This window comes from Natrix helvetica (assembly GCF_964273705.1).
Source record: "Natrix helvetica genome assembly, chromosome: 6".
In the NCBI taxonomy this organism is placed as follows: domain Eukaryota; kingdom Metazoa; phylum Chordata; class Lepidosauria; order Squamata; family Natricidae; genus Natrix; species Natrix helvetica.
Genome location: NC_138553.1, coordinates 64,797,567 through 64,813,699, shown reverse-complemented (window position 1 = coordinate 64,813,699; position 16,133 = coordinate 64,797,567). Strand labels below are relative to the sequence as shown.

Sequence of the window (16,133 nt, the reverse complement as noted above, 5' to 3'; positions counted from 1 at the left end):
GCCCCCATCTATTCTCTGCCTCCTGAGTACCAGCTGATCAAGAGGAATGGGGATTTTGCAGTAACCTTCCCCTGGAGTGGGGTGGGAATGTAAATTTTACAGTATCGTTTCCCTGCCATGCCCACCAAGCCATGCCATGCCCACCAAGCCATGACCACAGAACTGGTAGTAAAAATGTTTGAATCCCACCACTGATAACACCACACAAATACCCACCAAATCTTCAGCATAGAAAGATCCTTCTCAGACTAACAGTACTCCTTAACCCATATAATAGTTTTCACAACAAACCAAGACAAATACTGTTTTTTTCCACTTGGAAACTCAAAACACATTTATTGCAAATGTATAATGCAGGCAAAGAAACACAGATAAATTGAACAGGTGCTTTTTTAATAGAAAGGACATGTTCCATGAAATGCTACTTGATATCAACATAAATAACTACATAAACTATTTCTTCTGAGGAATCTTATTAAATTAAAAAAGTACTCTCCATATTTACAAAAACACTGTTGAAGTCTTCAAAGTATTGCTTGAAGTTTCAAAGGCACTTTCTATATATGTCTCAAATCTAAGAATGTACTTTGAAGCGATTTACATCAACCCATTTTATCACTGTAGAATGATTGAGTTGAGTACCTCTCTTTGAGAATTTGTACAAATCTTCATTTCATTGTGTTGGCTGACATTTACCGCAGAGCTTCTGGGATGTCCACCTAAAAAGAAAGATGTTTTGCTTATTAGGAACATGAACTAGAATTAAAAGAATAAATCATCTAAGTAGTGAAAAACCCATGTTTCAATGTCCTATTGCACTGTGTATTGTAATAGTAAAGACATATAGATGTTTTAGATACGTATTGGGCTTGATGGCAAGGATGTAAAACAGTGTGATCTCAAAGTGAGCATATGTGACAAAAAATTAGAATCCCTGCTGAGAGGTGAGGAGAAGCAGCAAAATGTATATCTTAAGTTGCGTAAGTTGATTTACTCCTTAAAACTCATTAAGTAAATCCCCTCTTAAACTGAGGACTTTTCCATCCATTATTGCAGGGGTCTCCAGACTTGGCATCCTTAAAACTTGTGGGCTTCAACTCCCTGAATTTCTCAGCCAGTAGGGCTGGTTGAGGAATTCTGGGACAAACTCCATAAGTCTCAAAGTTGCCAAGTTTTGAGGCCCCTGCACAGAATGGCCTTTATGAGCTGCAAAAATTTAAATAACATAATTCTACTTCTCTTTATGCTTTTCAAAAGTAGGCCCCAAATTTTGGGCCACAGCTTCTACAGTGGGTTTGGCTTGGCTAATCTGCAGAGGGCATTGAAGTATTTAACAGATGAAATGGGCATTTTATACATCTCAACTCCCCTCTCCAGATTGGGGTTGATTTTTCCCATGGAAGTCATGGGAAAGTCAAAATAAGTGCTTCAAGTTCAAATGACTTTTGTACTTAGAATCCCTCCTGAAACATACATACCAGTAGTGCATTGCAGGTGGTACGCCCCAGTACGGGCGTACCGGAGCCTGCCCGGAGCACTTGTTACCATTCCTGTACGGTGCTACGGAGGTCCCACCCAGCCGCCTGAGCTCCTTATCTGTCCTTTAAGCCTTTGGCACTTCCGCACACACACATGGAGCATACGGCACCTGTGTGATGCTCCGCCGAGCAGCTGGAGTGTCGCAGAGGCTTGCGGAGGCGTCACAGGCAGGTACAACGCATGAGCGTGTTGCACGTGTCCATGTGGTTGACGGTAGAATGTTACAATGTAGATCAACCAAAAGTTAAAATAGACCTGATTTCTGAGCTGATTCTTTTAATGATTACATTTCCCTTAAAAAGGTAAGTAGACACACAATAAAAATCAGATCTTTCTTTTGCATTACCTTTTTGGATATCTATCAATTACTCAAGGGTGGGTTCCTGCTGACATTACAACCAGTTCAGTGCTCAAAAATTTTTGCATGCACACAGAAGTGCACATTTGCAGGAGACAGGAGCTGATGTCGCGATGATACGACAGTCGATCTCAGAGCTCCAAGACCACAGTCGATACTTTTGCCGCTGGGCAGTCCATTTGGACCTAAACCCCGAAGAGACGGTGATAGGGAAGAATATGTCTTGCTGATCTCAGGGACACCGCAAAGTCCCTGATTGATCCAAGAGAATCTCTTCTTGCCGGCGACATAAGCACAGCCCCAAGCTGCTGAAGTTGGGACAGCTCTACATCGGGAGGAAGGTGGAAAGAGAAAGTGTGTCTATCTGGTGAGGAAATCTTATTTTTATAAAAGATTGCCCCAAAAAGATTGAAGCTAAATTAAATTGGTTAAGAAAAGAAAATAAGCGGTGAAATTAAGCATTATTGGACAGTATGTTATCCTTTTTTATTTTTTATTTTTTTATGGATAGAAGTTTTCTAAACATTTTTTACTTTTTAAAGTGAAAGTAACCTCAGAGGGAAAAGAAGTTACACTGCCACTTGGGGGTTGGAGGTTGAGTCCTGGAAACATTGCTTTTTCTTTCTTTTCTTTAATCATTTTGACCTTGCACTTCAAAGGCTTCAGCTTGTTTATAGAAGATATAAGAAGAAGAGCATGGTTTGTTTATGCAGGTGCTCTTTGAATGCTCTTTGGTAGCTGGAAAGAAGTCAAAACAAAGCTTTGTTTTTAAACTAGAGTCGCAGTGTTTACTAATTGGAAGGATGGAGCAACACCAAGAAGAAACCATAACATTACAATAGATTATGTTTGAAATTCAAAAAGTATAAAAAATAACAAGAGAGAGTTGAGAAGAGATTGGAAAATATTGAAAATATAAATTGTAATGTGGTAAAACCTGATGGAAAAATGGAAGATATCCAGCAAATGGAAAAAGTGGAAACTAGAGTCCTAATAACCCAGGGGAAAAATGAACAAAGAGGCAAGATAATTGTGGATATTGACAGTGAACTGAGTGTGGTTGGAGATGGAAAGAGTGGAACATGGAAAGGGAAGATAGATGGTAAGGCACTCTACTCCACATTTCAAGGTATATAAGAAGAAAAAAGAGAAGAATTGATGGACTTAAGGAGAGAAACTTTGACAAAAGCACTACTGATAACCAAAGATAAGCTAATTAAAGATGCTGATGGAGGGTCTTGAGATTTTACAAAATATGTAACAAGCAACAACCTGCGAAGAGAAGTCCACACAAATTTGATTAAGGAAATAACTAGAAGACTAATTCCACAAATGGCAAAAGAAATAGGACTACACTATTACTGGAAAGACACAGGTTGAGATATGGGAATTAATAACAAAATACTAGTTAAATGTAGTTAAAATTAGAGCATTATGTTAAAAATGAAGTGATAATGGATAAAGCTAGATAAATAATTGATAGTGATAACAATGTACACATATGTATTGGTTTGATAAGAGGAAATTTGGTATAAATGTAAATGGTGACTATGAAAGGAAGTTTAAAAACTCTGTTATGTATGAAAACTTATAATATAACAATGATAATAATGTAATAATTGTATTGACATGATAAAAGGGAAATTGGATATAAATTGTAAACAGTGATTAAGAAAAGAGGTCCAAAAATTTTGTTATCAAACATAATTAATTTTTACTTTGAATGTGTCATAAAGATATAATGTTGCTGGAGGATATTGAAAATAGATAATGGAATGCCATTATGTGGTTTTGTTTTAAATTTTGGAATATTTGTTATAAAGGGACGTTAAAACAACTATAGTCATATGAAGGATGAGGTATGATGATAGCAATATATATAAATATATCAGATGTAAAATATATAATTTGATATGAATCATAGGTGATGACTGTGGAAGGGATGCACGAAAGTTCTTTGTAACCAATTGACACACTTTTTACAATTTGTAATGGAAGATGTTTTTATGGTGTTTGTTGTGTCTTGTTTGTTTGTGTTTATTCAAAAATAAAAAAAATTAAAGAAGTGCACATTCGCACTTAAAAAGGTCTGCGCATGCACATACCATTTAAAAAGGGGGGATTTCATTTTTTCAATGAAGATTGTTGTGCGCATGTGCAGAACAGAAAATAAAGATGGCGGCACCCAGGATAGAACTGGTATGGTCACATGTCCGGATGAGTTACTACCTATTCGGCTGAACCGGTCCAAACTGACAGGAACCCACCTCTGCAACTACTTTAGCTCATTACACATGAATATCTATACTGACATATAAGTGTCTTCTTTGTAGAATTGATTACCCATAGGAAGGTGGGGAGGGGGGTTGTTTTGCTTTCACATCCTGTTACTCTAACATTATCCTTCCAATTAGAGAAGCTGGCATACATGATGTGTGAGGCATTTTCCCAAATCAATTGTGTGAGAGCTTTTACAAATGCCAAATTCCATCATCCCTAATTTGGGGTGATCTGCTAATATAAGAAATATGACTGAACAAAAATAATTTCCCCTGTACAATTTCAAAAATGCAAATCGCTTTTGAACCACAATAAAGATTAAAGATTACTAATTGTATTAGAAATTCAGGTCGTTCAGCAAAGATTGATTAGTTATATGCTATGAGCAGTGACGTGCGGTGAGGTTTATGGCTGGTGAGGCTGGTGACATCATCAGGAAGGCGGGGAATGGGACCACGTGTGCAGGAGACTGAGGCTGCCTCAGCCTCCCTCCTGCACACGTGGTCCCATTCCCCGCCTAGGATTTCCTGGGTCCCCATCCTAACCGAAGATTAATCACATCTGACCCTGCTTAGTTTTCTTGGAATCAGCCATGGCCTTCTAAGCGCTATGTTCAATATCGTATCACAAAATAATAATTGTAAAACAAATACATCTGCTTTTTCTCTCTGTCTCTTTCAGCAGCTCAATTCTTAACAAGGCACCGACCATGACTCGGTTTCCAGGGTACTTTTGCGAGTGAGCTGGCAGGGAAATGGTAGCCGCCAGTCCGAAAAGTCAGTCGCACTTTCCACTTTCGCGAGCAACTTCCCGTAAACCCGCCGTTGCTCAGTGCGAGGAAGGGAGCTGCTCGCGCATGCACATTCACCCTGGAACCATGAGCTCCGGCGTCAGAACCCAACAGAAGGCGGTGAATGGGACGTGTGCAGGAGGGAGGCTGAGGCTAGAGGAGCCTCCTGCACCTCCCTCCTGCACACATGGTCCCATTCCCCAAGGCTCCGCAGCGCCTTTTCCCTTTTTTTTCTTTTCATGATGAGAGCGGTGAGGCTCTGCCTCCCCTGCCTCCCCTGACTGCACGTCCCTGGCTATGAGGTCATTTTGAAAGCCCACCTATTAGATATTAGATTTGTTCTTGTCACTTTACAATATGAATGTCATTAGAACTGTGTGAAATAGGTGGAATGATCAACTTCATAGCCATTTAAGACACCCCAAAAGACTATAAGTTGCAAAATTCCTCCCTTTGTACAATTCGGGGGGGGGGGGGACGGGGGATGGGACACGACTCCATTTTCTTTTCACTGAGCAGTTGTCTTATCTGAGGGACTAGGAATGGTTTGCTTCATATTCATCTTAAACACTGAGGTTCCCTCCTATCTTTAAATCCAATGAGGATGACAAGATTACATGAGCCTTGAATGTCTGTCTGTAATTAAGATTTCTCTCTTGTGAATCAAATTAACTGTCCTATCTTTAAATCCTAGTTCACTTTAAGACAGAAAATTGGAGCAAATAATAAAGTAGGATGGAACTGGGAATCAAGAATGAATCTAAAGGTGAGTAGACCTCTTATTTTGCAGAAAAGTTATTTTTTTGCCCAAAGGAGAAATGTGAAAGAATAGCAATGAGAAATCAATTATTTGTAGGAGCATCGTAATTTTGTTTCATATAAAAAAATGCCAGCTGAGAGGGCTTGAGAGGCTGTTCAGTAAGAAGCTCTGTCTATGGAGATCCTTCTTGAGGGTTCTTATCTATCAAGATGACCTCACTACCAGCGCTCAATTCCTACAAATTCCCAGAGGCAAGTTAAGGCAGTACTTTCTCTTTTTCAACACAATGATAAAAAATTTATCACCTTATAGATTACCCTTTGAAAAAATTGTGATTATCTACCAACTTGCTTCCAGTTCTAAATCAGCTCCTGAAATTACAATTACTTACCCGCCTTAGTTGCTTTATATTACTTCCACGGATTGCCTCCATAAGATCACTGTGGAGTGATCTTACTGGGGTAGAAGGTCGGCTTGAAGGACGTGACCCTTCTTCTGATATATTGTCTGGGATGGACTTTAATGAATTTTTAATTTCTTTTAATATTGTATTCTCATATTGTTTGTTTTTCTTGCTTTTCTTCTTCTTCTGCTTATTTTGTAGACCCCTCTTGGCACTTTCCTGCTGTTTTATAACCTCAGCAATATTCCTGGTGGGTGCTTTTTTCTCTATAACTATTTGAGGAGGAGGAGGTGGTGGCGGAAGAAGAGGAGGAGGAGGTGGTGGTGGTGGTGGAGGAGGAGGTGGTGCAGTCGGTGGTGGAGGTGGTGATTGTGATGGGGATGGAGATTGGTTTTTAATAGCAGTGGCTTTCTTTAAAATCTTTGGAGAAGGCATAGGTGACCTTTTGGGAGGTGAAAGCTGGTTTTGAGGAGCTGAGATTTTCTTAGAAACCTTTGGAGAAGACCAAGGTGAACTTCTAGGAGATGAATACGGTGAAGAACCAGGAGTTCCCTTCTGCAATGCTTTGTTCTTTGGATTGAGTGCTCCATCCCAACTGGACTGTTGTTCTTTCTGTTCTTGCATTCGTTTCTGTCTTTGTTTATCCATATTTCTTGTCAGAATGCTTGTCATAGTCATTCTTGGTCCAGCAAGCTCAAAGTGATAGCCTAGTTTCACAATAGTAGAATTGTCCCTTAAAAGTTTAACCATGTCCATTTCAGCCTGACTGCCCATTATGTGCCTTTGGTTATGGAATCGTAATTCTGTTAAAATTTTGTTGTTCTGTAAAGCCCTCATGATTGCGATAATTCCTTTGCCTGTGATAAAATTAGAATCTAGATTCAGACTCACAATGCGTTCATTCTCCTTTAGCATACCTGCAATAGCTATCGCAACACTGTCATCAGCATGAGTGTTAGCCAGATTAAAAGTCTTCACTACAGTGTTCTTCCGTAGGGCCTGAGCAAAATGTGTTAGCATCTGTGGTGTGATATTTTCAATATTGTTTAAATTTACCTCGGTAGTTTCGGCATCATTGTTCCTAACGTTTTCTAATGCATCTTCAATCACAGTTGGGTTTCCACATGGATGCATGGCTCCCATCTTGTAGTTCAAATACTCTGCTTCCTTTTCATTGTGACCATTGGTAACAATTTCACTTTCATTGTAGTTTTTAAGATTAATGTTGAGTGAAGTTTGCTTCTTAGTATTTGGAAGTTTTTCACACTCTTCAACAGATTCCTCTTCATCATCTGTACTACTTGCTTCTTCTTCTCGGTCATCTTCTTCACCCTCTTCCTCTTCCTCATATTCCTCATTGTTCTTCTCGTCCTCTTCATTCTCATCCTCTTTGTCCTCTTCATCATCTTCTTCTTCTTCAGTGTGTGCTTCTTCAGAAATTTCACTGTTACTTCCTCTAAAATATTCTTCTTTAATTTCTTCTGAACCATCATCATCCTCTTCTTCTTCTTCTTCTTCTTCTTCTTCTTCTTCTTCTTGCTTATAATCCTACAAGGGAATTATGGTTCAGTTATGATCAAAAGTAAATGATAAAAATACATTTTATCTGTAAAGGTCCTCAAATTTCATTCCAGTGAGCTTTCATGATGATCTTTCCCAGATAATTATTATAGAAAAATTATGCACTGTGATTATTTTTGAGAAGCCATACTCTCAAATTCAGTTTTGCATAAAAATACTCCATGTATTTAAGCATCTGAACACAATTTATTGAAGATGTTTGAATTTAAGAATGTTGTGATTATGTGTCACAATATCTATTAGAAAGTGTTCCCAATATTACTGAGGGTTAATAGCATAATGAGTACTACTCTAACCTCCATTTGCCTGTAATTGGATATTGGATATTTTCAGCAAACATCACCCTGGGAAGTACCAGCTACAGGTGGTGATTTTAAAATCCCCCAAAGAGAGAAAGTTAGCTTCCTCCAGGACCACCATGTTTCTGATCTTGAGTGAGGAAAATAAGAAATGATTGGTAATTGAGTAATTTCTAAAATCTTTTACTTAGCATAATGTGTCATTCATTCATTCTTCTAATCCAAAAGGGGATAGCCTGAAATGTCATCCTGCAGAAGATCCCTTTAAGCACCGCAGAAAATCCCCAAAGAGCTAGCTCACTGTTTGTTCATTTGTTTTTAATTTGGTCCTTTCGAATCAGTCTTGATAGCTGATGACTATACGGAGAAGCCTTTGTACTCTTCCTGGCAACTTTTGCAGAAATGTTTTGCCATTGCTTCCTTACTTGGGCTAAGGAAGAGTGACTGGCCCAAGGCAACCCTACTGGCTTTGTGCCTTAAAACAAGACTAGAACTCACAGTGTCCCACTTTCTACTCTAGGCTTTTAACCCATTATATTAGCTCTGGTCGATTTTGTTACCAGACTATAATTTTTAACAAGAGTGAATTTATAGAACACAATTAATTGTAAATAAATACATCCTATTTATGGATTTTTAGCATGCCACTCAAAGTCCAGGTTAGATTTTTGGACAAGGAAAAGTTGCTCGTCCCCTCCTAATCTGTCTCCACAACTAGAACAGGACAAAATCAGTACACACAATTTTAGTGTTGACATCTCACGTAGAGATATGTCAATGTAGAAAAAAAGCAGTTGATGCTGTCAGTTTTGTTTCTTCGGTGAGTGCTTCCTAATTATGTTATTTGGATCCCTTCTTTGCTAAACTTGCATTGACTACACCACCTTTTTTTTGCTTGAATTACACTGAAATGCTCACCATTCCCTCTCCCACGACAAAGGGAAAAAATAATTCGAATCCAGTCCTCTTAATTGTATAAGCAGTTTTATCTCCCAACTGCTAACCATAGCCTCACTTTATCAGTTCTAGAACTGAAATGAGAGGGGGAAATCCCGTAATAATACAAAGAGCTATATTAATAAGCATGAAAAAACCCCTGATATTCAAATTCTGGATCCAGCAATTAAGCATAGCGAATTTAGATCTCCCATTGTTGCATATTCCTCTTTCAAGCTGCTACAATTAGTTTTCTTCCAACCATGCGAAGTTCCCAGATGAAAAATGGGGTATCAGCAGTATACTCAAGGCCATTAATTATGCCTAACCTGTTATTGTTCTCCTTTTTGCGGTTACACAGGCAGACACCCACAGAGTTTGTGTGTTTGTGCGTACCTGTGTGTGTGTGTGTGTGTGTTGGGATAGGGAGCTAGAACACTGTTGAACTGTAAAAGAATATTATCCATACAGCCTCAATGCCTGCAGCGTTCGTGCTTTGTCTTTAAAGTTTGAAGCATGAATTACAACCATTGGGCTTAAAAACACAGAACAGTTTCAGAGAAGTGCCAAGCAGTGTCAAGTGTAGGTTGAAATTAAGTCTAGAATTAACTGTGCTTGTACATTCCCAGTTCCAATCCAGACATCATGACTGTTGTTGCTATTTGGGTATACTGTTGAATTACATAACTCTAAATCCTGCTCTTTTCGTCATTGCTTTTTTTCTTATTTGGATTATAATTGTTTATTATTGCTTGTTACTGTTATTTCGCTCTGCCCTTGGGAAGTTGGGATGACCAGTAGCTATTAGTATTGGACTGCATGCCAACACCCTGGCTCAAGCACCAGGATAAATTCCTTCAGACTGGTTCTGATAAGAATGAAACTCTATCAGTTCAGAGTTAAATAAAGACCTGTAATCTGGCTGCTGCTAGGAATGCTATTCTCTTTTTACTGGTGATCATGTTTCATTCCAATTTTCTGCTCTAGAAAAACAATGTTTTGTTATAAAAGAAACAAATATATATATGGGAAAAATGGGTAATATTTGGCTAGCTAGAGAGACCGTATTACCTATTGTAGTTATTTAGAAATCTTTTTCTTCTAGTTTATTATTGTCTAACCAAATATTTGTAATTTTCCTTAGATTTTGCTTCATCCCAATCTTTTGGTAGACATCAGTCAATTTCTTTCTTTTCTTATTATGACTGTTAGGGTCAGCACAGTGTTGTTATGATGATATTACTGATAGAGACTGGGCTGAAATTTGAAATGTATAGCCCTTTATTTAGGAGGTTAAAATAGGAAGAGGTGAATTTATGTCCATATTTCTTCTTCTTCAGATAGATTTTCTAACAAGAGTCATTTAAGATCTATCTCTCTCTTTCTATTGCAGGGGTGTAAAACTAGATTTCTTCAAGGGCCAGATCAGCATTGTAGTTCTCCTCCATGGGGCGGTGAGTGGGGGCGAAATGGGACAGACACCTCCTGCAGCACCCTGCCAGCCAAAATGGGGTGCACGGGGGGCATTTTTGCCCCCCCTAGTTTTAGTCCTCCATAGCCTCTAGCAGCACTCTGCCAGACAAAAACAAGCTATGGGGAGGCCAAACATGGGCCGCAGGGCGGGCGCACGCAGCCCGTTTTGGCCGGCAGAGGCACCGTGGGCCGGTCCTTTGATATTTCCAGGCTGGCCCCATGGGCCGGATGTAAGCACCCCATGGGGGGATCCGGCCTGTGGACTTTGAGTTTGACACCCCTGATCCATTGCTTGCTCATTATGTGCTACCTACCTGTAGTCCTCACTTATCAACTGATCACTTAGTGACAGTTCAAAATTACAACAGACTTCACAGTTCCAGAACTCCGATGGCCGGACACACATTGTGATCACGTGATTACATTTTGGGCAGTTGGCTTGCATTTATTTATTTATGGCTATTTTCAGTGTTCTACAATCATGTGACCATGATTTTTGCTAGTTTCTAGTATTTACTTCAGGTTTATGACAAAAAATGAGCATTAGATAAAATGGATTTGTTTAAAAACTGTGGCATTTGCTTAATGACCCCCGCAAAAAAGGTTGTAAAATTAAGCATATAGTGACCCACTTAACAATTTCTAGCTGTAGTTCTGGGCTCAGTTGTGGTCATTAGTTGAAGACTACCTCTATGCATCTATCATTCTCTCTGTCTTTTATCTACTGTATCTACCTACCTATCTACCTGTCTCATCAATCATCTACCATAAATGTCAAGCAGTCATTTGTACAATTTTTATTTATTATTTATTTGATTACTATAGTTGCCCATCTCAACAAGTGGCTCTGGGTGGCATACCTGTTTTGATTGGAATACTTTTTAGCATGTCAGAAGCTGCAGTGCTCCTTCCCATATCATTTTAATAATATGCTCTGGACCTTTTTCTGAGTTTATAAAGCTCGTATTATGAACTTTCTTTAAAAACTTTAGATTTGGGGAGTTGGAGACAGAATGGGAGGGATAAGGGGAAGGGAAAGGAGAACGAATGGACAGAATATTGATAGAGACTGGTTGATACATAAAAAAAAAACAATTTTCAACATATACTTGCATTGTCCTCACTTTGCTATAGAAGCAAATATTTGAAGTGCAGACTTTTGCATGCCACTTTCTTAACTTCTACCACTTTTCTACAATTTGAAATCCTGGAAAATACGATGTACAAAATAATAGAAAGAAGTAGATTGAAGTTAGCGTTCATATCGCCACAGGCCCTCATCCCATGAATTATTTGAAAATCTAAATAAGGCTCTTAAATATTCAGGTCCTCTCCATGTATATAATAATACATGAAAGGCAGCCAATAATTAGCATTTCCCTTGAGTTATCATTTTGTACAAGCTTCTGTTGCTGGAATTCAGGGTTTTCCTTAAAACAAATTAAATGCCATGAGTCTGAAATGTACGACACATCTGTTGTAGCACAATGCTAAACAGAATTTGATATTATATGTGTAACTGAACCTGAGATATGAGTGAGACATTTAGCAAAAACACATAATCAGTCCAACTGTGGCCATATCGGTACTTCTCAGCTTGTGCTTTGATGACGTTTTTGGATGTTCCTTCAAGTAAAAAGAATATTTGTATATATAAAAAAAATCTTCACAGTGTAAACTAGCATCCTGGGAAGCAGAGTTCTGAAGCAATGAATTCACTGGGATGATAATTTAATAGCAGGGAGGAAGAAAATGTATATCACTCTACAACTTCTATACATTTAATAAAGCTTCTCTCTTGATCAATTTGCATTTTAGTTTGATGGAAAATACAGAGCAAGGAAACCATTCTACTGAATAAGAGTTATTTCTGGGCCAAATTAATGTAGTTATTCTCCTACCTGTTCACATGCCCCCATTCTCTCTTTTTCCAGAAGTTTCTTAGTCTCCCTTTCCCAGTAGGCCATCAATGCTTCCCGGCTAAAAGTTCCTGTGGGAGTTTTCTCTGTTAGACTCTTTTGCCTATGCCCCACGGGAAGGCTCCGGTCAGGCTCAATATCCTCCAACTCTTTCTCCAGCTCCTTCAGCTCCTCATCAGTAAGAGAAGCCAGGAGTTCATCTTCATCCAGCTCTTCATATTTACTAAGCTCTCGCCTATAGCCAAAGCCAGACATGGTCCCTTCTGTTATGAGGCTGATATAAAGTTGAAACTACAATGCAGCATTCACAGAGACTGAAACCGAGGTGCCTTCATCTGCTTTGGTTGGCAAATGTTCACCCCGTCAGTAACGGCAGCACCTTTTAAAAATAGTCCTAGGGGGTTGCGACAATGCACGGAAGGATGAAAGCATGCTCTGTTTTAAGCATCAGACGTCAGCAAGAGTTGAGCAGAAAGAATGTCCCAATGCACCAGTGTCTCATGTCTCTTAAACACAGGGATTACTGACACGCTGACAAGAACCATATTTAGAGTGGCTTGATAAAGGGAAAATGAATGCTCATCTGTAGATGTAGAAGCCCAGGAAGATACTTGTTCATAAAGCAACAAGCATGCTTCCATTGACACACAAGACTTTGGTCTACCCAAGCAACAAAGACCAGGTAACGAAAGGGGTGCTTTGTTCAGCATGATTAGGATCATTCCAAAGTGGGACAAAATATTTCCTTAGCTGGATCGCCCCTCCTTTTCATAGCCCAATAGTAAGAGAACGGATAATAACTGTTCAGCTTGAGATTTACTAATTTTGATAATTTTAAGATGGAAATAGGTAAAATCTTAAAAATAGGAAAATCCATGTTCCCCAAATTATGGAATATGCCACTAAATGAGGCAAGGATTTAAACATAAGAATATAGTAACTCAGGTACAATATATATATATATTTCTTTTAAAAATACCAAGATATGGAAGTAAATCTGAATTTAACGACTAAAGTCCTTTTTGAAATGATTGTTAAAGATGCATAACGGGACAACAATATTGCTACGATAGAAATGATTTTGTGCGGATGGATTTGCTACTTAAAAATATCTTGTAGGAAAGGACACAATGTGCCTTTTCCTGCATTAATCTGAAAATTAAACATAAGTGGGGGTTGGAAATACCTACATTTCTGTGAATATTTTGCGGTTCTTAGAAACAAGATATTGGCAGATATTAGAAATAGCGTATAAAAGAAAAGACAATGAGATGTAATAAAATCATGAGTAAAACAATACAATAACATTTAAATGACAATAAATATATTAATGTGCTCCAGCTAGAAGAATGCTAATAGTACTAAACAGTCTTCTGTTTATGGATACATTCTTTGAAATGTATAGGCTTGTTGGCATCATTCAAATTGGAGTTGTTAACTATAACAGTTACCTAAGGTGGTGATCTCTTCTTAAAGTACCAAACATAAGCCTAGTCCAAAATTGTAAAAAAAAAAAAGAAGAAGAAGAAGCTATTTCTATGTTGACAGATGGTGTTCTGGAGATAGCTATTTTTGTGTTGGAACAATGAGTATGGCTCCTTCGTGCCTTCCTGGAACAGATTTCCCTTAAGTTGGCAGAGTGATCTGGTTTCAAAAAGATGAATGCAATTTTAAGATACATTCGAAATTCCATTGCAAAAACATCAAAAGAAGCAATGATCACATAACCGTGTTTTCCTCTGCTTCACACAGACCTCATCTGGAGTTTTAACACAATTTTCTGTATCACAACTTTCATAAAACTAAATACAAATAGCAGGGGTGGAATCAACTTATCTTCGCTATCGGTTTGCAAACGTGAGTGCATGTGCCACCTCCGCACATGCACAAAACCTCCTGCGCATGCACAGAGCGTAAAAAATGGGACGTGATGATGTCCAGGCAGGTGGGTGGACCCTCCTGCCACCACTGCTACTGGTTCGCCCAAAACAGATAGAACCACTGAATAGATACATCTTTGGAGAAAGAGTTACACTACAGAGAACATGTCATAGGGAGGAAAGTTGGAGGAAGAGGTTATATTCAACAGGTAGAAGAGAGCTGAATGAGGCTCCGATAAAACTGTCCAACACAGATTTTGCTTGTTGCAGGCAATGAGTGAAAAGTAGATCAAATGGACATACTATTCTTTGAGGGTAATTTTCACTTGAATATAGAAGAAAGAAAGGTGAAATGCCTCACCTGGTCATTGTAGTCAGATCATTTTTCCCAATCAAGTAGGAACACACCCTCTTGATCAAGAAGCTAAAGTTGACCTTCAGTTGAAAAACAGAATTAGATAGGCATCTGAAAAAGAAATAATAATGGTAACAAAGGCATTCAATTATCTTCACATAGACTAAGAAAATGCACGTCGTTGACTTGATATGGAAACCTAATTTCTAGATATCCTTAATGATTATACTGTGAACAGTGGTGGATTTCAATTAATTTTACTATCGGTTTGCTCGTGTGCTCATGCCGCCGGATGTGGGGTGAACTGGCAGAAACCCACCTCTGGCTGTGAAACATCTACCCTGGAGCCAACACCAGATTGATCATAAATAGTGCCCTGTGATGACTCCCCCAGAAACCTCCCCAGATACTTCTCCAGATGTGAGTTCAGAGGAGGATGAACTAGTTCTGGGCATGTCAGGAGGGGAGTTGGCCAATGGCTCCAAGCAGCCAACTGAAAGGGAATTGGCTGAAGCACAGTTGCAGTAGGACAGCCCTGAGACTTTGGGGTGGATGGGGATCGCACAGCAGGTCAGCAATGAAGAAGAGGAACTGCCTTCTGCACCTGATCCAAGAACACATAGGGCAGAAAAAAGGCGTAAGCAGCAAAGGTCAGCCTGATTACCCATGAGGAGGCAGCCTCAGTCCTCTTGATGGGCTGCACCAGAAGCTGGCTGTGTGTTTTCTGAGCGTTGTGATTCCTGTTTTGCTTTGGATTGTCACTGTGCCTTGACTTGGATTGTGTCCTGTGAACATTTATGTATCATGGATTTAATTTTGCCTGGTGGATTTATCTTATTTGGAAAACTTTCAAGTGCCTTGAAGACTCATTGGCCATTGCTCTATGGACTAGCATTGGTCTGCTTTTGGCTGGACTTAATTGGGACAATTCTAGGCTTTTGGTGAAGGGAATTGCTGAGGAATATTAATGAACCCAGTAAATCACTGGTGTGTGTGGTGGTGTGGGACGGGGAACAGCACATGTCCAGAATCATTTCAGAACTTAAAATGTTAAATGGGAACAGTAATCACAATATTATGATCCACGTGTAAATAAATGGGTGCTTCAAAATAAAGTTCAAAGCAATCAAGCAATCAAGTTTGACATAAAACCACTTCCGGTTCCGGTGGCTGACAGCGACGGGCAAGCTTTGCTCACCCCGCGCTTTCCCGGTGGGCTCCCCACTCCTTGGGGGGCACAGGACGCCCCGTAGAGGCTCCTGCCAGAGGAGCGGCACGGCGGGGGATCCCCTGGATCGGCGGCGGCCGGGGGGGCGCTTCGCTCTAGGCACCGGGGAGCATGATGGGGGACGCTCCGGCGTCTTCGCTGCGGGGCTGACGGAAGAAAAAGACAAGCAGAAGGACGCGGCTGCGGTGCGGTGAGGCGACAACTCCCTCTCATTCCCTTCATTGACTTGGAAAAATTGCCAGCAGTTTAAACTTTTTTCGGCTTGGCTGGAGAAGCGCGGCTGGAGGGAGGGGGATTTCCCCCCCTGGACAGGCGGCTTGAAACGATTTTGC

The 16,133-nt window shown here is 39.7% G+C and overlaps 1 protein-coding gene across 1 annotated transcript; it reads right to left on the bottom strand.

Annotated features, from left to right (window-relative positions):
• Nucleotides 1-303: 303 nt before the first annotated feature.
• LMOD2 (leiomodin 2) lies at nucleotides 304-12,725 on the bottom strand. The gene is made up of 3 exons (XM_081957216.1): nucleotides 12,321-12,725; nucleotides 6,119-7,678; nucleotides 304-719 (listed from the first exon to the last, which is right to left on the bottom strand). Exons 1-3 carry the CDS (start codon nucleotides 12,591-12,593, stop codon nucleotides 693-695), a joined length of 1,860 nt encoding a protein of 619 aa, XP_081813342.1. The 5' UTR covers nucleotides 12,594-12,725; the 3' UTR covers nucleotides 304-692.
• Nucleotides 12,726-16,133: the final 3,408 nt, after the last annotated feature.

Coding starts and splice junctions, on each gene's coding strand:
- LMOD2 (XM_081957216.1), bottom strand. CDS start 12,593: ATGTCTGGCTTTGGCTATAGGCGAGAGCTTAGTAAATATGAAGAGCTG. Junction 7,679..12,320: donor GAATGGGGGCATGTGAACAG/GTAGGAGAATAA, acceptor ATTCCCTTGTAG/GATTATAAGCAAGAAGAAGA. Junction 720..6,118: donor ATATAAAGCAACTAAGGCGG/GTAAGTAATTGT, acceptor CTTTCTTTTTAG/GTGGACATCCCAGAAGCTCT.